The 25,833-nt window shown below is 43.9% G+C and overlaps 2 protein-coding genes and 1 long non-coding RNA gene across 5 annotated transcripts in view; 1 reads left to right on the plus strand and 2 right to left on the minus strand.

Moving 5' to 3' along the window:
- The window catches only part of LOC124999803 (ankyrin repeat and BTB/POZ domain-containing protein BTBD11-A), a 174,787-nt gene extending 165,034 nt beyond the window's left edge, over nucleotides 1-9,753 (minus strand). For 2 of the 3 annotated variants that reach the window (XM_047574880.1, XM_047574878.1), the window contains exon 1: nucleotides 8,489-9,752. In XM_047574880.1, the coding sequence (XP_047430836.1) occupies nucleotides 8,489-9,353 (865 nt within the window). In that variant the 5' untranslated portion in view covers nucleotides 9,354-9,752. Of the gene's footprint in view, nucleotides 1-8,488 lie in introns of all 3 variants that reach the window. The other variant, XM_047574879.1, reaches the window with a different exon arrangement.
- A 141-nt stretch (nucleotides 9,754-9,894) lies between these two features.
- Nucleotides 9,895-12,649, minus strand: LOC124999810. The gene is made up of 3 exons (XR_007111231.1): nucleotides 12,529-12,649; nucleotides 10,927-11,122; nucleotides 9,895-10,566 (listed from the first exon to the last, which is right to left on the minus strand). It is a non-coding gene; the product is annotated as an uncharacterized LOC124999810 (long non-coding RNA).
- Nucleotides 12,650-12,701: 52 nt separating this feature from the next.
- LOC124999804 (cryptochrome-1-like) lies at nucleotides 12,702-25,790 on the plus strand. The gene is made up of 14 exons (XM_047574881.1): nucleotides 12,702-13,617; nucleotides 19,091-19,199; nucleotides 19,288-19,430; nucleotides 19,546-19,730; nucleotides 19,824-19,912; nucleotides 20,743-20,883; nucleotides 21,714-22,025; nucleotides 22,120-22,271; nucleotides 23,046-23,248; nucleotides 23,423-23,539; nucleotides 23,664-23,762; nucleotides 23,871-23,936; nucleotides 24,605-24,712; nucleotides 24,967-25,790. The coding sequence occupies exons 1-13, from the start codon at nucleotides 13,460-13,462 to the stop codon at nucleotides 24,706-24,708; spliced, it is 1,878 nt and encodes a 625-aa protein (XP_047430837.1). The 5' UTR covers nucleotides 12,702-13,459; the 3' UTR covers nucleotides 24,709-24,712; nucleotides 24,967-25,790.
- The last annotated feature ends 43 nt before the right edge of the window (nucleotides 25,791-25,833 follow it).

A 25,833-nucleotide genomic window follows, 5' to 3' on the forward strand; every position in this document is an offset into this window, starting at 1 on the left:
AGTGATCTAGGAGAATACAAGGAAAATAAGAAAAGCCTTTATGAACTTCCAGAGGAGGAAATTTGGTTAATCTACAATCAGAACTGGACTTGGATCGGCTGATATTCAACATTGGGGGACAATCCCTTTGCTTGATTTGCCAGATTGACACAGACATCACTCTATATTTGGGGGCAAAAAGATGTTGTCGAACCACTGCCAAGGGAAACTCTCCCAGAGGCCGAAGCCTCAACTATGTCTTCAAAAACAACGTCCTAAATCTTTAAAAAAAATGCACGGACACAGAAAGTAATGACGATCCAAATTTGCAGCTCATCTCTGGAGGAGAGATTTAACAGCAGAGGTAGACGCACCCATCATTTTCAATCCCGCCGTCAATAATTCCAAGAGCACTCGAAAAGATTTGCAGGAAGGAGATTGTATATTTGTTCCTGATTTGTTTGCGTTTCTGATTTGTTTGGGTTGCTCCTGCATAAGCAACTTAAACTCCAGGAGTCTGTGCTTGAAATAATATCAGAGGGAGGATAATAAGCACCAGAGGGAGGCCGTGATTGATGCCTGCTGCTTTTAAAAGAAAACAACTCGCACCGTGCGCGAACAATGTAACTCATCTGCACAACTGCATAATTCAATAGTGTTGAGGTTGGGCGGGAAATGAATGAACAAACCAGCCGTGAATATACCAGTGAAGTGATATGATTGCATAATTGTTTCCCCACAACAGATTTCATCAGACGTTAAAACCCAAGAGGGCAATCAGGCGGCAGGTTTTTGGCCCACGTAAAGTTATCGTAATGAAATATTTTTAGGAATACACCGATCCCCCTTCTTCTTTCACAAAAATATCAAACGGATGAGTGACACCGGTTGTGCAACGGCTCAAAAAGCAATCGAGGAAGTCCCGGAAAAACAACGGAGATGTGTGACTCAGGGAAGTGTCCAAGGGTGTGATCTTTCCAGACCAACATCCTCATTCTCATTCCCTGTCGAAGAATGACATCAGCTGTTACAGAAAGCCAAGCATTTCACAACTGGTCAATGGTTTGACTCATGTAATGTCTGAGTTTTAGTCATAGACCTTTTATTCTCAGAAGGCTTGTGACAGATCGGCTCAGGCTGCTCAGGTCCTGCCGGTGTCTGGTCTCTAAAGACAAAGAAGAATCTAATAGACTATGGAGCACGAAAACAAGTTTGAGGTTAGGGTGTGACCGAAAACAAAAACATCATCAGCGCACAGAGAACAACCGCAGGCTCGATGCAGCGTGACCAGATGATGTGATAACGGAAACCGAGAGACACCTCACATGGAGGAAAAGCAGTGCAGATGGTAGGATGTCATGTGGTTTATCACTGCAAGTGCAAACGGTCCGATTTAAACCTCACACCTCCGCCTCTCACAGAGTTCAAGCATTTGATCTGATTAATATATCGCAATATTTTTCTCACCCGAAACGATATTGATTTTAAATCATTTGGATTAATATTGTTTTTGACTCAATTAGTCCATTGAATTATCACTGATGTCCTCTGTTGTACATATATACAATGTGTATTTTAAGCTGCATTTAAAATTTCTCAGTGAACTATGTAGAATATTGCAATATATATCATGATATCGCAATAATGTATCGTATCGTGATTCAAGTATCGCGATACGTATCGTGATTACTAATAGTGTCAGCTGGCTCGAGCCAAAACAAGCCTCCAGGATTCATTTACAGTTTTTAGCTGAGTGAACACATTACTAGTAGTAGTTTGAAGGTGGCCTAACTTTATTATACACACCGATCAGGCATAACATTATGACCACCTTCCTATTAATGTGCCTCCAAAACAGTTGTAACTCATCAGAGAATGGACATGGGTTCATGGGTAAGAGTGCTAAGGGTGTCCTGTGGCGTCGGTTAATAGGACGTTGTTAGTGTGGGGGGGGGACTATGAGGGGAGGGGTCTCTGTGGATCATCCCACAGATGTGGGAGTCAGTTTGGGATCGAGTGAATTTGTTCTTTATGTTTTTTGAGTTCTTCCTCCAGCGTTTTTGTTGGCTGCTGCCATCAATCATCATTGCTATTGGGTGGGGGGGTACCTGGTCTGGTCTAGGTGAGTGCTACATGTCTGGTGCACTCGCTACATGACATGGCATTCACATAAATGAATGTCAGGTCCAAACGTTTCCAAGCTCAACATTGAATTGTCACAAGATGCTCATTGTTTTTTAGTTCTCCTTCCACTTGTCATAATGTTGTGGCTGATCAGTGTATTTCTGCATTTTTTTTTTTTTTTTTTTGGACAGTAATCCTCTATACACATCCTTTAAACATGCAGTGCATGTACAGAATCATGGTGAAATACTTCCTTTTTTAATTTCAGGGAATAGCCTCCAGTTCCTGCACAAGCTGAAGCCTTTTCACACGGATCCGAAAACGGTTGACGTTCAGCAGAAGTGAAAGAGAAAACGACTTCAATGATGTCGAATCAAAAGCGAAACTGAGTGTTTATGCATGGCCACACACCATCAGGGTAAGTGAGAAAACACGTTTCCCCTCCTGTAATTTCATTTCACCGCCCATTTGATACATCTTGAGAGACGGTCGGCCTCACGCTCGCAAAATACTGAGCTGCAGACGCCAAGAAATATAAAACTAACTGAGGAATTGTTGCTTACGCAGAAGGTCAGACAGTGTCAGGAGATTCCTGCAGGATATAAGTGCTGAATTCAGATTGTAGTGTTGACGGATGACATGAAATAACACAGTGACGGCTGCTGTCACAAGTTGTCTCAACGTGAAAGATCTCCCCGTGCGTTTCGCTAGACTATGAGGCTTCGGTTCAATAAGGCCTCATTGTCACTGCAGCGTCGCTTCCATCAGCTTCTCCTCCACCGGTGGAAGGTGTGAGTGTGTAGGGCGACATCTCCAAACACAGATAACTGATGTGAAGACGGTCAAAGGTCAACAGACGGAGCTGATTAGACACAAAAGCCCCGGTGAGAGAAAACCTTGGTGTATTCAAATAACAGGGTTTTCTTTTTACAGCTATGATTCAACCAACAGAGAACCAAAATTGTTTTTATTACATCTGCTAACATCGTTTCTTAGATCCTAGAAGAAAGAAACACCCAGGCTTTGGCCCCAGCGTCAGCTAGGACAGAGCTCCTACACCTTCTGCAACCTTCTAAGGACAAGAGATAAATAACTGTCAGCTACAAAGAGGCGATAATAAGGCTTCACATGCTATATGTTTCAGGTTTTTAGAGTTTTATAGGAAGTTTTAGCTCATTTTCTGGTCACAACTTAATTTTCAACTTAATTCTTCACTATCAGCACTCTTAAGTAGGGATGTGTGCTGAAACTTGGTAGCGGTAGTAACCAGACTGAAAGCAACGCAGATTTTGGAGCTTCATTTCGGTCCTGCTGAATGACAAAAACTACTTCCTGTCCAAAGACGATGCATCGGCTTTATAGTGGTTTGGTCCTTCTAATCCCAAATAAAGAGAAATTTAATGTGCATTTCAGAAGTATCGGACATAACCTTAAGGGTAGCCATCCCTACTCTTAAGGCTAACTTAGGGCACTGCAGCAGGTAGACTTGTAACTTAAGCAATGTGGAGGTGCTCGTCGGCTACGGCCACCTTCTATGGATCTAGATTAGATTCATTTAGTAGCATTTAACTTCTTTCTGGGTAATACTGGTTAAATTTTGTCCCAGGGTGCAGCAGAAATAATATGTTCTGATGTTCTAAGTGATCACAGTTTAAATGCTTTTGTATTTTCTTGAGTCTTGCAGAAACTCAAGGACGAAACTGCTGTCTCGTGCAGTTTTTCCTGATCCTCCAAGTGCTGAAGGTGTGCAGAATATGTAAGAAGCCTTCTTCGCTCATGAGAAGCCGCTGAGAAGCTACAGGTCTGAATGTCTCGAGGAAATTTTTATCTCGGCCTCACAGGCCGATCAGATCAAGCATCCCGACGTAGGCCAGCGAGCTATTAAAAATGAATGAGAAGAATTATCATCTTTGTTCTCTGCAGCTCCCTGGTGCTTTCCGTTGCTAATTCTTAATCTTAATGACTACCAGATAAGCACAAGTGTTAATTAAAGAGCGCTGCATGGTAATTATATCTCTGAAGGACCTGAGCCAAATGCCCCCTCAGCGCCACCTTCCTCCAGCCCAGCTTCTCCTCCCGCACTCGACTCCCCTCGCAGGGCACCGGCGTTCAGTGCTCTCCTCTTATTATCTCATCCAGTGCATTCACCTACTTTCTGAAAATGGAAGGGAATCCACGCTCCAATGGCATGGAAGTAATAAAAAATAAATAAATAATAAAATAAATGCATGAGTTTTTGTGTGTTTGGAATCTCTACAAGTGAAATAAATTAATATTTCCGCCAGCCGCTATCATGGAGGAAAATTAGAATTAGAATTGATGCATCATAAAAAACAAAAAAAAAAAACTTAAACACTAATTTGTGGAACAGGGTGGAGGGCCGTGGGTGCAGCTTTTGGCCTCTTATGAAATTATCACGACATAGAAATCCATCACACCCAGCTTGCGTCTACACCAGAACAACAGCAATCTGTCAGCTCATCTGCGAGTCAGCCGCCCCCCCCTCTCCACCACCACCACCACCCCCTTCAAAGGAGAAGGCCAGGCGGAACATAATAACAGAACGGACAACAAAAGCCTCTGCCAGAATCGTGTGGTTTATGAGTCGAGCTTATTAAAAACCACAGTGGAAAACAAATATGCAAACACCGAGCCCCCTCCCTCCGTCCCTCCGCTACGAGCACGAAACACAATAAGATGTGGTGTGAAAGATGGAGAGCGGAGAGAGTGATGGGTGGGCAGACGCCCCGCTGCAAATTTAATAGAGCGACTATAGCGGGCCACGCGGGTTTCCATTATGTTGTGTCATCTGTCCTGCGGAGGTTGGATCGCTTCCTTGGGGAAGGTCACGCCGAATGACAGACTTAATCAGATGCGATCAAGTCATTCGGGAGTCCAAATTTAAACGACGCCCCGGCAGGTTTTGGAAGACGACGAGGGCCGGAGCCGTTTGCTCCTGACGTCGCTTCTCATGACTCACTGCTGCTGTAGAAACGTCCAGTGTTCGTGAGGTTATCTTGTGAAACGTGGTGGCACCGTTGTTCGCGCTGTGCGTCCGTGCAGGCTGCAACACGACGACTAGCGCACGCAAACAGAAAGCAAAAGGTTGACAGTGCACAATTAAAGGGGGGTGGATTTACTTGGAATTTGGCTCCTCTTCTGTGGAACCAGTTCCCAGTTAGGGTTCGGGAGTCAAACACCCTTCTTTCTTTGATACAGCTTATAGTTAGATGTGGACAGGTGTAGGTCGCTGGGGGACGATGCACATGTCCTCTAATTTATCATGCTATAGAGTAAGTACCGTAGAATTGCATGTGTAGTAATAGAGATGAAATCAGATGTTAACTACTGTAGTTTCAGGGTGGATATTCATACTGACGCTATGCAAGTAAAACTGAATTGCAAACTCATGCATGTTTCCCTGGTTCCCCACAACAGGTGTGCACGCTTACATGAAAAATGTTGGGTTGGGCGTTTGAGCCGCATTCTTCTTCTCAGCTAAAACACATGCTAATTGCTTCTCTGCGGGTAATTTGGGTAATTTTTGAGGGCCGCTGGGCAGGAAAGGCGTCAGATAAATCTGTCAAGTCAGTACCTACGTTCCTTTTCCTCCACCCTTAACGGTTAGCGATACTATAGGAGGAGTGACTCATTTCAGAATTAGCATTGGTGCTAATATGAGTAAGCAAACGGCGCAGGCAGGCAGCTTCGACCCAGGGCTGGGTGGCATATGACTAAAAAAGCATGTATGTCACAGTGTTTTTCAAAATTCTGATGGTATTTTTCATGCATAATCACGCATTCACAACGTTTTCTGCTGGTTGAGAGAGGAATTGATGCAGTAGATGGACTAAGGTTTGCATGGCATCGTGTTAGCACTGAGTGCTAACAGGGAAATCCAGAAAAAAAAAGAAACAGTTTCACTTATTTTAACATATTTATTCACGTTTGAACATATTTAAACTGCTTTGTCTCTAACGTCGATAGCAGCGCAACCGGCTACCGTAATAACTGTAGTCTACGCGCAACATTTTTTTTTTTGTCATTCATGAAAAGCTCAAATTTGGGAGATCTTCGGGAACAGCTTTAGCTGTCATCCATGTCATGTCCAAAACATGGGCTGTCCCCAGAAGTCGGGGACGTCTGGTCACCCTTTTTGGCACAAGTCTTCTCGTTCCGCCGCTGTCGTCTTTCGGACCTTTCCACCTTCACTGTGCTTTAAGAAATGTTTAAGAGCTCCCCCTGAATGCTCAGGTGTGACAGCTGCACGAACCTCAGGAAAACAAAGGAGTCGAAGAAAAGCTCCAGCTGTCGCTCCGCTCATTAGTCAGAGCAGCGAGGCCGTCGCGTATGGTCAGTGGGAGTGCAGAGCGACGTGGATTTAGTCACTGCGCGCTGCAAAAGCTTCTGTTCCTCAGCAGAAATCTTTCGACAGAAGGGCTGCCCTCCTCTCCCCCACCTTTAACTAAACACTCCCTCATTCCTGGCTCCAAAACCACAAAGAAGAAGTTTCTTTTTCTTTTTTCTTTTTTTAATCATTTTTCAACAGACCCTGAAGATAGATTGCATTTTCAGATTAAAATCTGATTTAAAAAAAAAAGAAAAAAGGATGGTTAATGATTCGCCTGCGGGTCTGACAATTCACTTCGAAAATGAATTCCTCTGCGCGTGTGGTCGTAAAAATAGAAACGGTGGGTCAGGGAAAAGCCTTCTTAACTGTCACACAGTGACATCATGCTGGTTTGAGAGAGTGCAAATTGTAGCCTCCTCTGCACCATCAGGAAATGATGCGTTCAACAGAGGAGGAGGAGGAGGAGGAGGAGGAGGAGATGGAGGAGATGGAGGGGGATGCATGCAGGCCTATGAGAAGTACTTGCTTTGCTGCTACAAATCCAGAACACACACACATACATGGGAGGAGTATTCACAAGACACTGTTAACACGCAGATGAATCAGAAACCATTGGAATATTAACAACTGCTGACGGTTTTATGTCACCGTAGATGGAATCAGTTCAGGAAAACTTCAAACATGCCTCAACGTGTGCTGTGGAACAGCAGCTTCTCGCTGTTGTACGATGCCAAAGGTGGAGGATAGTCAGTGTTATCGATAATAAAGATGAACTCCTTTCATGTTACCTCAACGGCTCGTTTCTCAATTTATGTCCAGATATTTGTCATCAATAATTCAAAGAGCCGCAACCTACGCTTCACGCTCTTCATTAAGATCCAGCTCTAACGGCCTTATTTACATTCTGATGTGTTTGTGGTTTTACTGTATCGATCGCACATGACCGAGACTGATGAGGTGCATTAAAGAACATAATCGCTTGTGTGTGTCGCACCCATGACAATGACATTGAGTTTTCTCCGGAAAACCCACGAGAGCGATTTCAGATCAATCTTTTCTTCAGATTGCTTCTTCAAACTACCACCGACACGTGTTCGCGTCCATCTTTACGACAACAGCTAGCGAGAGAAGAGTCGAAAAACATGATTTTCTTGGTCAATATTGGCTTGGCTCTCGGTTAGAGAATAGCGTTTCAAGTCCCCCCCTTCTGCTTTATAGTTCCTGCCAACTCATTCGGGGCTCTGGATAAGAGGGGCCAGCCCACACTGACAGCTTACACCTTCTGGAGGAGAGACAGTAGCATTATCAACAAGGCCGGCGTGAAACACGAAATCTGCACCAAAAAAAGGGAAAAGGAATCCTGACACATGCACGGATGAAGCGCTCTGTCAAAAACGCTCACTGACGCCCGTGCCTCTGATGACACTCGGGACACAATGGCTTCAAAAGAACGAGAAGTTGGAGCTTGTTTGATCCTTTTTACGACCATAAATAACTATTCCGGCTGTTGCTCCGGGGCCCTTTGATAACCAAGATAGCCGGGTCCTGTTTCAGGGTTAGGCCTTGAAGTCAAGGCTGAGGGTGATAAATATTCAAGAAACTGTCAAATCCCTTTGTTTGAGGGAGGAGTTACACCAAACAGCTGTTATTCCCCTGGAATAATTATACAATAATACAGTTCTTCAGCCTGAACAGGTGACACAAAGCAGATTACCACCGCCCTGCACTGCAGAGAAATGTCTGTTTAATCCCACATACTGTTCAACTCTCCTCAAGACAAATGATCAAGGCTGGAGATCTCCCTGGAGCAGATTCTGTTTTCTCATCAAGCCTCACGTTGAGTCACCGTTCAGCCTTGTTTAAAGACGCAGCCACTTGTTTCTAGACAATTCCTGAAGCACGTGGAGATCCACTGGAAATAAGTTGTTTTGAATTCGACTCAATTGCTGGATTTTTTTTTTTTATCACAATTCTATGATCATAATTCAATAAATAACCACAGCCATGGCGAGATGTAGTGTCTTAGTTTCTTACCGCTTGAATTCTTGCCACATATGAGGTGCTGGTAGGGCTGCAGCAGACCCCAGATCTCCGAGTCGTTGCTGATGGCTTGCTCCAGTGACTCCAGCGTAAACTTGGGGACCCCGTTGTCCCTCTCCACCAGCGCGCTGCGCAGGACGCGGCTGAACACCTCTCTGAACAGGCTCTCCATGCAGGCGGCGAGATATATGGCAGCGTGTTCGTGGATCCTGAGGGCCACCCGGCTATCCACCATCCACCTGAAGAACTTTCCCACGGAGAAGACCAGCCCGCAGCGCGCGGACTTCCCGCGGCTGAACTTGCAGACGGAGCTCATGTTGTAGAGCGACATGGCGCTCAGGGACGCCGTGATGCAGTTCACGGAGATGGTCCACGAGAGCACCACCTTGATGGCGCTCTGGACCTCGTGCTTGGTGCACTTGGCGTAGCGCAGGCTGAGCCGCTGCGCCTCCCTGGCGATCCTCACCAGCGCGCGGCTGACGAGAGCCGAGAGCCGCGCCAGCACCTCGGGTGGAGGATTCCCCACCATCAGCTCCTCGTCTTTCCTCAGTGCGCCCTCCACCTCGCCGAGGCTCCATGGCACGTCCTCCAGCTCGGGCAGCTTGGCGCACTGGCCCGAGCACTCCAGTATCTCCGTGTCCTCCGCCAGGACGGTGTTGACTGTGTCCAAACTGTTCTGTCTGCTGTGCATGGATTCCGTCAGATGCCAGCAGTTACCCCCATGCGAGACGGACTGATGCGTGTCGGAGCAGCACAGCGACACGCTGGACGACCTGACCGAGTCCGCGGCTCCACCATAACCAGAATCAAGCGTTAAATCCTCCAGCGTCCTCACGACTGTCTTACCATTGCCTGCCATAACTGCACCGCATACTGTTAGGTATGCTTGGTCTCTCAATTAAACGCCACAAATTGGTTCCAGCGCCGTCCTCCGATGCCTCACAAGCAGGTATTCCACAGCTCAAACAGAAGAAAGAAGTCGGCGTCTACTTTTTTCTGATTGCCCGAGCGCCTGGATGCCTCCGATCTCCTCCTGTCCACAACTTCCTAACCTGAAAGCGCACAAACGCTGCGCGCACACTGCAACAAGGCAGCACGGGCAGGACTGTGATTGAGAGGAGGAGCCTGGACACCCCGCCGGGCCGGGGCAAGCCAATCCGGGCATCCGTCAGCCGTGACGGACGGGGGACAAAATACCTGCCGCTGTTCGGCGCAGCCTACCTGGCGGTGGTTGTGGTGGTGGTGGTGGAGCACAGCCGTACAACAGAAAACACAAAATAGACTGCTGTGCCAACAGCGCCGTTATTCGCAGTGCCATGTGTCACGACGAGAGTGGGGGGGGGGGTTACTCAGATGAGGGAAATGTTAAAAACATACAATATATATCCAAAATAGAGACACTCAAGCGACGTTTTTATTGCAGCACATGGAACTCAGATCCCACGGCAGGGAGGATGGATGACAGAAATAGGACACTGATGCAGAATAAATATGGGGTTTTTTGTCACTATGAATCATTTTCTAGATAACTGTAGGCCACGATGCAGTTTTCTATTGTTCCATTTACTGCTGCACTGCCAAATACAATGAAATGGTAGTAAAAAATAAAATAAAAAGTGGATAAATTTAAACTTCACTCCTTTTCAGAATGAAAAAATGATAAAAAATGTTTGTTTTAGTGACATTTAGGTTTAATTTTAAGGCATATCCCAATTAACATGGTACTGCTCCGAGCTTTCTGAGACTCCATCTCTGCATCCCCGCCTCAAGGTTTCATCGTGATGCTGCTGAACAATTCATTCGCCATAATTTTATTATTTCTTGTCAGGAGCACACACACACACACACACACACACAGAAAAAAAGTGAGCGAGCTGGATCCTGAGTGCACGCTGAGAGGAACAGTTGGTGAAATGATGATTCATCCATTCTGCTGGGGCTTCTCCTTGTACGTCTGAGCTGGACCAACCATCTGTCCGCGCCGCCTGCGATGCCAGAGGCCCTTCCATATTTTTTCTTTGCATGACTCTGCATCACCAGTGAACTGAGGAGGAACTTACTACACTGGATTTCTGGGGAAAGAAAAAGAAGAAGAAGAAGAAGAAAAAAAACATGACGTGACGCCCACTCTTGCAGAAAGTGACTGACAGGAGAAATCGTGGATCTATCTTACTGTCATTGTCAAGCTGACAAATTATTATTATCATTATTATTATTATTTATATCTCAAGCCTTCGTGGAAACACACTGATCCTCCCTGAACTGGACAGGATTATAACAGATCAGCAAAAGATGCTCACTGATGAAAGGAAAACATGTGATAAGAATATATTTTTTTTGCATGCACCAGCTTAATAAAATAAATAAATAATAATAATGATAATAAAAAGTAGTTTCGTTTTCCATGCAAACAGATGCCACCGCTGGCACACCTCATCCTCTGCAGCCGCCTTTGACGTAGACTGGGTTCCTCTCCAGCAGTCTGCCACGGGCTCTTGATGCAATGCAGCACATCTCGCTGACTAACTCAGGTGAGAGCGGTGGAGGTGGGCAGCTGTCGACTGCGCCTTTACATGCACACCGCCGTGGTGCTCCAGAGCTCGTCCTCCCTTATTAAGCCTCGGTTGCCTGGTAACAGAAAAAAAAAAAAAAAATCAAGATTTTCCTGGCAAGACGAAAGATTGTTAGTGTTTTGCCAGCAGCATGAGTGTAAACATGTTTCCTTAGTCACGCAGTCACGTTTGTTGCTGTCATGTGTTTTCAGGTTTTCATTTGCTGAGTGTTTTGATTATTATGTAGCTTTATACGTGCCAATATATTATGAAATAATGTATTTAAATTGTTTTAAAACTAAGAAATCAAGTTGTAATTCTAAGGAATTCAATCAAAACATGCATTCAGTATTTTAAAGTTATATAATAATTTGCGACTGTGCGTTTTTATAGGAATATTGCAACACATATTTTAAAGTAAAAAGTTGCACCATCCTGTGATAACTTCGAGTTATAGATTTATATATTATAAGTGGTTATTGGCTCTGATTGGCGTGGTGTTATGCTGCCGCTCAGTGGTCAACGTATGGTACCTACACCAACCGGCCAAAGCTGCATTTTACATCTTGCATAATTACAATCCATTTTATATAAGAGCACTGTGACGCATTTTTTTTAAACTTTTTTTTTTTGTGATTTTAAACAACATTAGATGCACAGAAAATACGACTATTAGAACTTATTACAACCATATGTCTAGATGCAGGTTTATTACTATGACATAATTCAAGTAAAACCTTTAAGAAAGCGCTTACGATCTATACATATATGAAATGATTGATCCCAAACTGAATATAATAGATGCATTCTGCAAGATTTAAACACCATGTAAATTAAACTGTCTTTAAATCTGTTGGATAACTTTGAAAGCAAAACTATTAAGATACTGCATTAATATAAAGTGCGTGGGGATGCAGTACAACTAGACTTTCACCCACGTAATGACACGCACCACGCACACTGGTGACGCGTGAGCTCCTTCCTCTCATGCCCGACTTCATGTGCTCATCCGGGTCCTTTTGTCGTAAACAAGCCAGCGGCACCCGGTTCCGGTAGCAAATATATATAAGTCTTTATATACGGTTAAAAGTTGCGCGGAATTAGACAAAGTTATATCCAAAAACACGAAACAAATTTGAAAGAATATATATTAAAAATCTATAGAGGAAAATAGAAATACAGAGACATTTTCTACGTACGGAATGGTAGTTATATAAAATATAATTGAATATAAAATGTAGAAAGGGAGGTAATAGTTTGTGCATGATAAGACATTGTAAAAAAAAAGGACATTTATTTGTAAAAAGACAAAACAAAACAAAACGAAGTCTATAGTGTGAGTTACGGTTGACTCAGGCTGGTGTTATATAAATATATATATATATTGGACTTATATTATATAATTTTTTTTTTTTATTTATTTTGTATATAAGTATGTATGTTATATGTAGTAAATGGTGTAAATTTAATTAACAAACCGACCCTTTTAGTAAGACGATGTGCAGTGTAACATGCTGGACGCGGAGCACGCTGCAAAAACGTGACCACGCCGATACACGTACGTAGCTGATTTGGACCAATCAGAGCGCTCGGAGCTGCGTACGTCACCGAGTCGGCGGAGTCACGGCTGTAGGTGCGGTGAGGAGGTCGAGCAGCTATTCGTGGACGCTTGAAGGGAGAGCAGTTTTTTTCCTCACATTGCCACTCAAAACATCAGCTCTGCAGCGAAGGAGACGATTTGTGCGAATCCGGCAAACGTTTATGACAGCTAAGTATTTATCCGAGTCTCGCTAGGTTGACGAAGTTTGACGATATCGCAGTCAGATTTTTTTTTTTTTTTTTTTTTGTATTTACATAACCAGATTTCCCGGTGTTCAGCAGTCGCCGGTATCGCCACGACGTATTGTCGTCGCCTCAGATTGCAAGTCAGTTAATTACACCGTTTTACTCAACTAATATCAGTACATTGCAGGTCCCATTGGAGTTTTTTGCCATTTTTGCGTTTATTTTTCATCATTCAGAAAAACAAGTTATACAACAAGCTGCTGCTGCTGCTGTTCAACGATCATCCGGGTCTTAAAGCCCGCCGGTTTGCCGTCCACATTTCCGGGGAGCGCGCGCGCCGTCTCGTGCACAAATGGTTCAGCAGCCAACGGTTTCTAAATTTTTCGACATTATGGAAAAAGTTCTGTTAGAGCAAGGTTAACAGAGAAGTTGGGACGTTTTATTGACATAATTTAAAGACTTTTCTCCGTGTATTTGGATATATTTTCTCCTCTTGGACGTATACTTTATAGATTTTATATATAAAAAAAAAAAAAACTGTCGGGATAAACGTCGAGCGAGCTCCAAGAGACTGCTGATCGTCATTGAAAAAAAAAAGGAAGAAGATAACCACTCGTCCAGTTGAGTGATGGTCATTAATACGATCCACTGGTTCAGGAAGGGCTTGCGGCTCCACGACAACCCGTCGCTCAAGGAATCTCTGCTGGGAGCGGACACAGTCCGCTGCGTGTACATCCTCGACCCCTGGTTCGCGGGATCTTCCAACGTCGGGATCAACAGGTGGAGGTGAGCAAACAAAAACAACAACATTTAGCACATAAATGCACACACCTAATGTTACAGATTTGGATGCTAAAGTTCAGTGACGCCGGTATTTATGTGCAGATCGTCAGATGTTGGCACGTTTCTATTATTATTATTTGCATTGTTGTTTTGTTTGCTCATAAGTCGAGAAAAGCTGCAGAAATTTGTTGGTAATTAGCAAATTGAAAAGCAAAAAGTGTCATTTTTTTTGTCAAGCAATCTTGCAACTGCTATTTATTTGCAGATCAGCTATTTGCACTTTTCAAATTCTGTGATTACAAACCAACTTCCATCTGTGATATTACTATTTGCAAATGTGCTGTTTGCATTGTTCTGTTTTTTTTTGCTCCAAAGTTGAGAAAAGCTGCAGGAATTTGTTGATAATGAGCAAATTCTTAAGCAAAAAAAGTTCATTTTCTGTCACACAACATTTTTTTGTGTGTCTTGCTATTTATCAGCAGATCCAAATACACATTTGTTTTGCTATTATATTATTATATTATCTCTTACATGATTTTTCTTTGCTCTTATAATCTCAAATTGATGTCATTTTGCTTGTCTAAATGGAGGCTTTTGAACGTTATTTCGGTCTTATATGATCACTTGGGAATATCTTATTATATCTATTATAATAAGAATTTTGAAGTTGCCAAACCTGGATGACTAAAGAGAAACGTCTTTAACTAAAACAGTTGTTTAGCTGCGGCTGTCAAATATGTGCAGTGGACCTTTAAAGAATTTCAGCTTCAACTTTAGTGGATTTTATCGATGGCTTTCCCTCAAACGGAGGCTAAAACGCTGCTTTGTTAGTGGCCGTAATCCCACTTGAATGTAAAGGCTTCTGGTCAAATATGGAAAGTAACTGATTGTTTAGCACGTCGTTGTCAAGCAAGTTTTCTGTTGCATGTTTTTATTTTAAGCAGGTGACATATTGACTTAGACTGTAAGACAAAACATTAACAATGCCTATATTATGACAGATATACTACACATCATAATGCCAATATTGCATATTGCCTAGGAACCGTGGCATATTTCAGTACCATGCAATTTGATTTGCACTCGTTTACATCTGTTGGTGCGGTCGTACATCAAACTGTAATCTTCCCCCTGTAATAACACTTAAAGAGCAGAAGAAACACCAATTATATCAATTAAATCAGCCGACGCACATCATTTACAACATTACTTCTCCTCCAAAAGTGAGTAGCATCTGGATCCTCACCTCCCTGCCAAGATATAATTACAATCACCACGTGTTTCAATCTACATTCTGATGATATAGTGTTTATAAAAAACGCCTTTCATATCCTCCTGTTTTACTCGATTGCGTTGAGTGTAAACTACGTTCGGATCAGTTCTTCTGCAGAGATTAGAAACCTGGCAGCTGTTGGCCACATCCAGAGCCGCTTTGTTTTTAATCTCTTCACACTCTCTCCAGATTGTCGGTTATTAGTCCAGACAAAGGTTTCGGATGCGTTTATATGTGGCTTAATTAGATCCCACTTTTCGGCGTCGTTTTATGTAACTGACATTTCCCGAAGTCTGTACTGGGCGCGTGCGATTGTTTGACAGCCGACAGAGGGACTTGGTAACACAAATAAGTGCGAGAGGCTTTACAGGCTCATGTGACCGAGATAAGAGCGAGGTTCGTCGAGGTTAATGGACCAGCTTTTTTTCCTGCTTCTCTCAAACCATCGGTGTTATGATGAAGGCTTTTCCCTTTCAAAACAAACAGCGGGCAACCCCCTTTTCTTCCCAGCTTGGTGTGTGACCCAGACATTCATTCAACGCATCCCCCACTGAATCTGAGATTTAAAAAGTCAGCTCATGCGGCTGCAGAATGAAAGAGCCCCCGAGGTTTTTTAGTGCATGTAGGTGTCTCTCGCTGGATGTTTTTGTTTCCCCTTTTTCCTGCTGTGTGCTCCGGTTCAGTTTTTTTTTGAGGCACCGTGACGTCTCTGGAAAAGCAGCAGAAAAAAAAGGCGCGCTTGTTATGAGCATCCATGTTATGCTCTCCCCAGGTTATGTAACAGCAGCCGGGGCTGACGCAGTACGCGCTGCAACCCTGATTCATCCCCTTGATTCTTTTTTTCATGCACATATGAGGCGAAAAAATGCAGATTTGGTGGATTCAATTTGTGGCTGAAAGATGTCATTGGATTAAACATCAGGGAAAAGTAAAATATACATGACGTTTTAGCGGCTGTTGCTTATATATTGTTTTTTCAGTTACTGGATTTGCACAAGACATATTCCACTTTTTATTCATCAAATTCGAGTAACGTTGCTGCACAGGTGCAAACATAAACACCTGCATTAAAAGCAACATTTCTCTAGCTGCTGAAGAGTATTTAACTAAATGCAAGGCTCGGCAAACCTCAAATTATGATAAATACTAGAGGTGCTATAAAAGGCGGTACGCAGCTTCTGTATTTGACCCTGGTAACAGCACCACCCGCCCTCCTCCCTCCCCTCCACCGTGCAACGCCTTGCACTCCACAAGTAGGTCAGTATGCTAGTAGTAAACCCTGCTTCCCTCTCGCCTTTTTTTGACCTACTTTTGCTTTCCTGCTACCGCGAGAAACGCCGTCCATCCCCTGCTGCACCCATCTGACATCCATTGTCACAATCGCACGTTACGAAAGACGCGCTTCCATCAAGTTTGCGAGGGTGTAAAATAATGGGAAAACCGAGAAATCTCTGTTACGCGAAGCCAGACGGACTCGCGTGAACTCTGTGGAGTCTGGCTTTGCAGAGCCGCGGCTGTGAGGCAGGAGAAATTATTTTCCTAGCAGGACAAATACAAAGTAAGAAGGCAAGTCCATCGAAATAAAGCTGCGGTCGTAGTGAATGGATTCCAGGTGTGAATGCATACGGCCGGGGGAGAGTGGAGACGGGCGTAACTCGCTAATGTATTAAAACAAAAAAAACAACATCCACTTAAGCACTTCCTTTATTTTTAAAACAGGAAACAGCTCTGCTGTTTAGCTGACAGGCAACAAAAACCCTGATGATGTTGCTGTCACAAACCTGGTTTATTAGAGAAAAGTTAAATTCTAGTAAATCGCCTGATTTTGAAATATTAAATGTTCACATTCGTCCAAGTTTATTCTGCAAAAATGGGGACATAATTTGCCTTATGTCCTTCAGGATGCGACTCGGTCGTGATGTTAACCTCTGTGACTTTACCTTAAAGATATGTCTTGTGTATTTTTCCACCCTGCTCCTAGTTTAGCTCACATTAAGGTTGCACACGTGACTGGGCGTGTCCTCAGAGCTGTGACCTAAAAATGAAGAACCAACACCCAGCTTCTTAAAAGTTTTTTTAATTTAAAAATTCATGCACTCTTAAGCCGTGTGTGGTTTTGCAAGAGGATACAGATATAACTCATAAAGTGAAATATTTGACTTTCATATCACTAAAAGATTAAAACCGGACGATACAGGAAGCCTCCACCTACGAGGTTTGGGTCCCTATGGCAACAGCACGGGAAGCACCACATTACTGCCGCTCCGTCTGCGTCTCCCTGTGGGTGTGTGTGTTTGAAGTGTGTTTACACCTCTTATTTTTCGGGGGAGGAGATTTACACAAAAACAGGATTGTTAAATTGTTGTAAAACCAGTAAAAGTCTCTGCGTTGGTCATGGAGATTAAACCGATGTGGATGGAGGTTAGTTGTCTGCGTAATTCAGCCTGTAGGATTAGTTGAGGCTTGTCTTTTTAAAAAAAAAAAAAAAAAAAAATTGAGGATGAGGAGACAGTGACAGTTGCAGAGAGCAGAGATTCAAGTGTGATTATCCACAGCTTAAGCTCAGTAACACTTAATTATTCGCACAAAGCTGAGGTTGAATTAATTGTTTAATTCACTTTATAATCGCAACCAATTTCAGGCTTTAAAGCTGAAAGTTGTTGGCATCTTACGTCCATAACCGACAGTTACAAGCTTACAAGTAAATACAGTGTTGACTCTTTATTTTCTTGATTAATCACTTTGCAAAAATTGCAAATATGAAATGTGACATTTTATAATTAGTTGGATTTTCAGTGTTATTTCTGAGGGTCAAATGAGGTCAGCATGTGTCATGACGTTAGCAGAACAAAAGGTGGAGGCATTAGAATTAATGTGCAACTAAAGAAAGGTAATAAATCACAAAATGTGCAGCGATGCACAACACGACAACGTCTGCCTGTCTCAACACGTGAAATTCTCCCTCTTTCCGCCTCATCTGCTCAGACGTCAGTAAAATTAACTGTAGCTCGACATTTATTTATACCGAGATGAGCCTCTTGGCTAAAGTCAACATGGACGAACTGCAGAAAAGAAACTCAACACAGCTGACGTGTGAGGTCTGATTCACGGTCGACTTAAAGCCACGCAAACACGTGCACGTGTGCGTCACAAAAACGTGTGGTCGGATTTTCTGATTGTTGCCGCGGCGCCGCATGTAATACCATCCGTCGCCATGGGTGGCAGTAATGCATGTAATTCACCAGAAAAAGTGAAGCAGGAAGTAGAAAAATGCTAAGATTATGGCGTCTATGTCCCGCCGTACTCTAAATGAGCCTTAAATGCTTAAGAAAAGTGTCGACGCTCATGTTTGCCCTATGCCGTGACAGATTATTCCATCTGCGCGGTCTTGCTTAGAATAAAATATCTTCTATTTTCATCGCTTAGTTCATCTAGTCCTTGTCCTCTGATGTATCAGGCAGCTTTTCGTAAAGATATTTGAATTCTCGGCCAGGATGTCAGGTTGCCGCTGTGCCGTTGTTATCTAACAGTGACACATTTACCAGAAACGAGCTCCTTCGCGGGCCCTGAAGTGGCCGTTTGTCCTCCTGCCTCCTCTGTCTCTCTGACATTAGTTCAGTGAGACGTTTTCTGATGACTCACGCAACCCGCTCTTTTCAGATTCCCCCCGGCCTTTGGCTTTCGTTGGCGGGCGCATGCTCATCCCTCTCAGGACATTTGTTGAAACGCAGGCCGCCCTTTTCATTTCGCAGGGTATCGTGAGAAACGCTGATTCGCGCAGGCTTGTGAGATCCGGTGATCATTGTTTTTCTGTGCCTGCGCTGCAATTACATTTTCTCACTTCCCGTCTTCTCACACGATTTGTCCCTATTGTAGAAACGCGCCGGTAAAAACCTCATTACGTGCTTCGCTTCGTCGTAGCAAGAGGAAGAATCGCTGTCGAGCAGGGGGGGGGGGGGGGCAAACCTTTGTCTGAAACCACTTCTGTTAAGGGAAGGTCGCTTGTTTATTTAGGTCAACGATCTTCAAGTCTTTTGATTTTGTCGTTCTGTGTTGTTGTTTGTTCGAGTGGGTGTGTGTGTGTGGTCTCGTCAGATTTTGCTGCACATATTAAACATTTCAAAGAATCTGCCCTGAAACAACTCACCCACAGTTTATCTTGAAACATCCTGACAGTTAACGTTGAATATCATCTTCCTGCAGGTTCTTACTGCAGAGTCTCGAGGACTTGGACTCCAGCCTCCGTAAGCTCAACTCTCGTCTGTTCGTGATTCGAGGCCAACCCACCGATGTCTTTCCCAGACTCTTCAAGGTGACGTTTGATTTATTCTCCGCGGCTGCTTTGCTTTAAATGCCTTAATATGTTGAGTGTTTTAACCATTTATTCCTCTGCTCTCCAGGAATGGAACATTACTCGTCTGTCTTATGAGTACGACTCTGAGCCCTTCGGGAAAGAGCGAGATGCAGCTATTAAGAAGTTGGCCTCTGAGGCTGGAGTGGAGGTGACAGTCCGCATCTCCCACACGCTCTATGACCTGGACAAGTGAGTTATCGTCACCCTTTACAGCAACAGCCGCCGATGTTTAATCACGGTGTTTTTCCGTGAACACTTGAAGCTCATCATGTGTCCTCTCTGCTCTGATTTATCCGCCCTGAAGGATCATAGAGCTGAATGGCGGCCAGTCTCCCCTCACCTACAAGCGGTTCCAGACCCTCATCAGCCGCATGGACGCGGTGGAGGTCCCCGCAGACTCCATCACGGCCGAGATCATGGGGAACTGCACCACGCCGCTGTCCGAGGACCACGACGACAAGTTCGGGGTCCCCTCCCTGGAGGAGCTGGGTGAGTGCGTGTGGAAAGAACATAAAAACTCGGGAGTGATTCAGCCTTTCTTTGGATAGAATTGTAAAAATTGTTTTGATGTGGTCCCTGCAGGTTTTGATACCGAAGGCCTGTCCTCGGCTGTGTGGCCGGGGGGAGAGACTGAAGCCCTCACCAGACTAGAGAGGCATCTGGAGAGGAAGGTCGGTCAACCTGGGAGAAAAATCTGCTCTGTTATGGAGTTTAAGCCCTTAAGACCTTTAAAAAAAATAAATAAAGCTTGCAGTATATGAATTACCGTAACCGTAAGTGTACACTGGGAATACTGGAAATTTGAGTGAATTGAATTGAATTTGAACCAGGAAGAGAGAGTTTTTTGGAGGAATTTGTTGGTAAAAAAAAAAAAAACAAAAAAAACACAAGTGCAAAAAACTGCAGTTCCTCGAGTGGCCACTTGAGGCTCCAAAAGGGAGTAAATCCCCATAGACCCCAATGTTAAAAAGCCCAACTTTACAGCATCATTAAACATGTTTACAGCCGAGTTGATTTTGGTCTCAATAGTTTATTTCACTATTCATGACTGTTCAGGGGTGATTTCTTTTTTTTTAACTCATTTGTTTATTTTTTTATTAAGGTTTAAAATTCTGCATAATTAAGGGAATTCCCACCTTGAGTGACAGATAGTAGCCTGAGCTAACAGGTAGCAGAGAGTTGGGTGGGCAGGTCTCAACGTCCAACACGACCCCCATGTCCACAATTGGAGTATCAGGGTGTGGGTGGAGTAAAGCTCATCCAACATTCAGAATCCAATGGGTGATGTCACGATGGGTTTGTCGATAGTATATAAAGCTACTGGTAAAAATGGAGCTGGGTGAACCCATAGCCACAATTTGAATTTTGTCAACAATGCAAACCATTGCGAGTTACGGTAATTCAAAAACCAGGAGCTTGAATGTGCCGCCGACTACACGTTCGGTTCCGAAGGGTTAAATACGTGCGGTTGTGTCTGATCATGTGTCTGTGTTGCCTTCAGGCGTGGGTGGCCAACTTCGAGCGTCCCAGAATGAACGCCAACTCGCTGCTCGCCAGCCCCACGGGCCTCAGTCCGTACTTACGCTTCGGCTGCCTCTCCTGTCGCCTCTTCTACTTCAAACTCACCGACCTCTTCAGGAAGGTCAGTATATACACACACGACGACGAGAGTTTCTTCTTTGAATAAGGACTGTTGCAGTGCATCGTGGGATATTTTAACTTGAGTGTTGTTTCTCCTTAAATCCATTTTATCAGATGTTTCCTGGCAGCGTGTGTGTTAAGGAGTAATTCTAAAGGTCCTCTTCATGTTAAATGGATCAAATTAAACGGCTAAGGATAAATATTATGATTTCATCTGCATTCCTGACAGGAAAGTGTTTTTATCACGTCCCTGTGAAGCAGGATGAAGACTAAACTCGTTGCAAGTTCGATGGAAGTCATTTACTTTCCACTATTAGGATAGAAACCGCTTCCAGGACTTTGATTATCCTCAGAAATAACAGATAAAATACTGAAGAAGTCTTTCACAAAAACATTTCATTTCACACCGAGGGCCAGTATTAAGATTAAGATTAAAACAAGAGTATTTAGCTCCATTTGTTTTAATTGTAAAAAGACACAATCACAGTCTTTCTCTTTGCGAGTGCCTCTGTCGTCTAATCTAATGGCCTCTAATCATAACGTATTGTGTAAGGAGGTGAACTATCATCAGCCGACTGTATTTAGTATTTGAACCGTTTCAGGTGTTTACATTAGAGATTAACGTGTTATAAAGGAGCAGAGTCGACAAATCTTTCTCCTTTTCATTCAGTGCTTGAGATGTAGGCAAACACATGTCGACAGTCCAAAACGCTTTAATCTACCGCGTGTCACGCTAATACAAACGCTCGTACTCGTGTGAAAACCTTTGGCTCAGTACCCTGAATTCCTCCGACGTCAACACCCATCCTCCTGTTTTCCTGCCCGACTTAGGTGAAGAAGAACAGCTCCCCTCCCCTGTCGCTCTACGGCCAGCTGCTCTGGCGCGAGTTCTTCTACACGGCGGCCACCAACAACCCCTGCTTCGACAAGATGGACAGCAACCCCATCTGCGTCCAGATCCCCTGGGACCGCAACCCCGAGGCGCTGGCCAAGTGGGCGGAGGGCCGCACCGGCTTCCCCTGGATCGACGCCATCATGACCCAGCTGAGGCAGGAGGGCTGGATCCACCACCTGGCCCGACACGCCGTGGCCTGTTTCCTGACCAGGGGAGACCTGTGGATCAGCTGGGAGGAGGGCATGAAGGTAGAGTTGTACGGCACGTTTTGAACCTCGCGCAGGCAATAACCGCCCCCTCCTCCCTCCTTGGCTATAACGTGAATCTGTTGCGTTTGTTCAGGTGTTCGAGGAGCTGCTGCTGGATGCAGACTGGAGCGTGAACGCAGGCAGCTGGATGTGGCTCTCCTGCAGCTCCTTCTTCCAGCAGTTCTTCCACTGCTACTGCCCCGTGGGTTTCGGCCGACGCACGGACCCCAACGGAGATTACATCCGGTGAGGTTACATCTAATAAAACACTGTATCTGGTCCCTGTTCTGACTTATAATGGGGGAAAGTGAAAGTTGTTTTGTTTTATTTAAAAACTGTTCAGGTTAAAAAGATGAAAGTGTGCATTCTTTCTCATGACCAGCAGGGGGCGACCCCACCACTGGCATAAAGAAGTCAGATTGAATAGAAATCTATGACAAAATTATCCTACTTCTGACTAATAATGAGTTTTTTGTATTGCTCAATAAGGCAAGGTATTAATTTCATAGGTTATGGTTCCTTTTAGACTAAAAAAGGATAAATAAACAGGCCATGCATTAGCGTGCGGCTACATATGGATTAGTTTTCCCACAATTAACTTAATCCTCATCCTCTCACACTGCAAAACGGGAATTTCAAGAAAGCAGAAAAATCCTTGTGTCAAAGAAAAACACCTTTTGTTGAGAGACTGGAACTTATTTTAATATTTTTGTCAAGCAAAAAAAGCTTTTTTTTTCTTAATACAAGATGATTTGATTGAATAGAAGAATATTTTTCTTCTTTCAAGTAATACTGTTTTTGCATTTAATCGTTTCCTCTCCTTGAGCGTGTGACTTCACGATTGCCTTTTCCACTTTTTTATATAGTCAATGGTAACAAAAAATAATTTGAAATGTGAGGGAAAAACCCCTTTTCAATATTCCGTGACTAAAACTCATGAATAAAACCAGCACACTGTGTCTGTGTCTGAGAGTCCTCTTCCACCGCGGCTCCACTAAACCTCTTCATCCCTCCTCTCAGGCGCTACCTGCCCATCCTGAGGGGATTTCCAGCCAAGTATATTTACGATCCCTGGAACGCCCCGGACGTCGTGCAGAAGGCGGCCAAGTGTATTATCGGAGTGCATTACCCGAAGCCCATGGTGCACCACGCGGAGGCCAGCCGCCTCAACATCGAGCGCATGAAACAGATCTACCAGCAGCTCTCCTGTTACAGAGGCCTCGGTAATCTTTTTAATATCCTATAAAGCCTTCTAATAAGAGATAAATAAAAGTAAATAAAAATGAAAGAACGTGTCTGATGAGAAGATACCTAGCTGCTCTCAAGTGGAATTAAACAGTCTTCCCATCAGACCCCCTTAAAGCGATAAAGACTAAAGACCGACTGTGTGTCCACAGGCCTCTTGGCGACAGTTCCATCCAACTCTAACAGTAACGGTAATGGAAACGGCGAGACGTCCTCGGATACGATGGGGTTCCCCGTGGAGGCTTCACGCAACACTGCGACGCCATCTGGTACGTGGAACCAAACCTCCTCCTCCCACAGCTCAAACATCTGGATTTAAACTCCTCTCTAGTTCTCTCTTCTTTTTATTTTATTTTATTTTATTTTTTTAAAGAGATGTTTGTTGTTTTTCAGCCTATCAGATGCCGGTTCACTCCCAGGGAAACTGGCAAAGCGGGGTCATGATGTACATGCAGGGAGATCAGCAATCCAGCATCAGCACACACCAACAAGGTAATGACGGTTAGCACAGATTAAAGCTTGATTTACATCAGTTATATGTCTTATGTGAGTCTCTGCTAGTTTTTCTTTTTTAAGCTAATTCTTAAATTCTCCTCTAAGTTCCAGGTTATGCAGCCGGCACGAGTTTGATGTGTTACAGTCAAGGCTCCCAGCAGATTCAAAAAGGTGAGCACCCACAAAGGGTCTTAGATCTCAGCCTCAGACTTAAAGGTGGAGTAAACCACTGGAATCCGTTAAAGCTTTGGTCTGATTCCTGGACTAACGCCTCACAGTCCACGAGCCGTGCGTTCAGTGTTCACTCTGTTAATGGGAGACGAATAAAGACGCCAGAAAAGACCCAGGTACTTACAGGTCATCCTCTCAGCGTGTTAGCTTTCCAGCAGCAACAGATAAAGCTAAAGCTAATGTTAGTTACATTACTTTGAGTTGTTGCCTTTAGTACAAGATAGAAAAATCAAGCGTGATCGACTACGTTCGTGCACCTTTCAAAGTTTTTCTCAAGCGCTTTGTGATCCACAGGAAACTGATGAATATTTCAGAAATATGAGATGAGTGATATAAATACAGGTTAGTTTGGATTTAAAGAACTGGACGGAATGTGCGTTAGAAATTATATCATTAGGTCACAAATTCTTTTCTGGCTGAGATCCGATGTTAAAGCACTTAGATAAATTAAAACACCTCATGACCACTCAGCCGAGTGAATCCATGTGAACCATGTCCTGTTTAGCGTCATCAGACTCCACCTTTAATAGTGGCCATGATCTTTTCATAGTTTGTCACCAAGTAGTTAGTACAAGACTGTATTTTCAGAGTTGTTTTATTTTTTTTAGGGCCTGAACAGCAACACTCCTCCGTCCAGACCGGCGGCAAGCGGCACAGTGACGACTCTGGAAACTGCAAATACTCCAAGGTCCAGAGACAGAGCGCCCACTGAAACGGTCAGTGACAAACACAGATGATGTTAATAAACGTGTATGACACAGAACGATCTACTGGAAGTCTTTCAAGTAGTCTTCTCAGTCTGATTGAAAGTTCCTCTTGTCTGTTAGCATCAGTGTAAACTTAGCTACTGTCATTTAGCATCAAATTGTCCCGTTCACTGATTTAAATTAGCAAAAAAATTAAAGATTAATGTGTCGTCTCACCTCGATACCTTTCTAAAGCGAAGTGTGTTTATCTTTTCCCCCCTCAGGTGTTTTCTACAGACTCAAATCTCGTACACGGCCAAAAAAAAACTACACGGACACTGAGACTTGATTTTGATACAGCACTGCAGAGTTGCATGAACACATCCTCTTCAGGACTTTAAACACAGTCATCACATAATCAGACTCCTACGTTGTGGTGTGGACTACGCGGCCCCCCCCCCCCCCCCCACTCCCTCGGTGCCTCCCCGGCCCTCGGCCCCCTCACCCCAGTGTGGACGCCACTGGAGGGGCCGCTGTTACACAGATGTTCCTCATATTTGGGTTAATATTCCCAGGACTGACGTCCTCGTGTGTGTGTATATATATATAAAAATGAAAATTTGCAAATTGCAGTTCACATACAACTTGTACATATTTGGATATTGTATGTGCGTTTTTTTTTTTTTTCCTCTCTCTTTATGTAGCCATAGACCCATTGATATATTTTTGATATGAGAAATTATTGTGGGTGGATCCTTCTTACGGGACATTTTCAATAAAAGTATTTGTAGACCCGTCCATTGTGTAACAAAAAGCTAAAGGGTCGTATCTTAGAAAACAAGTACCCGCCCTCATTTAGCCATCCAGTGTATATATCAGCACACGTCTTTTCTATGTCTCAGTACTAGTGGACTTTCTTCCCTCCCACCGTAGAGGCACGGTTACCATCACGCCCTGATGAGGAAGCCTTCATATCATGGTGCCCCCCCTCCCCTCCCGTCCAACTGTATTATTCCCAGTAAATGTACGACTGGAGAGAACTGCTTCACATGCTTCTTGTTCCTTCTCAATGTGCTTGTTTAATTAAAAGCTGGGTTAAATATTTAAATGCTCTCAGTCTTTTCTTTGGTGTTTTTTTTTCTCCCCCCTCT

The sequence above is a fragment of the Mugil cephalus genome, chromosome 22, assembly GCF_022458985.1.
Source record: "Mugil cephalus isolate CIBA_MC_2020 chromosome 22, CIBA_Mcephalus_1.1, whole genome shotgun sequence".
Taxonomy (NCBI): domain Eukaryota; kingdom Metazoa; phylum Chordata; class Actinopteri; order Mugiliformes; family Mugilidae; genus Mugil; species Mugil cephalus.

Bases quoted from the DNA above. Each gene is read 5' to 3' on its own strand.
- LOC124999804 (XM_047574881.1), top strand. From the start codon at position 13,460: ATGGTCATTAATACGATCCACTGGTTCAGGAAGGGCTTGCGGCTCCAC. The intron at 19,431-19,545 runs GTGAGTTATCGT...TCCGCCCTGAAG, and splicing joins ACGCTCTATGACCTGGACAA to GATCATAGAGCTGAATGGCG. The intron at 23,937-24,604 runs GTGAGCACCCAC...TATTTTTTTTAG, and splicing joins CTCCCAGCAGATTCAAAAAG to GGCCTGAACAGCAACACTCC.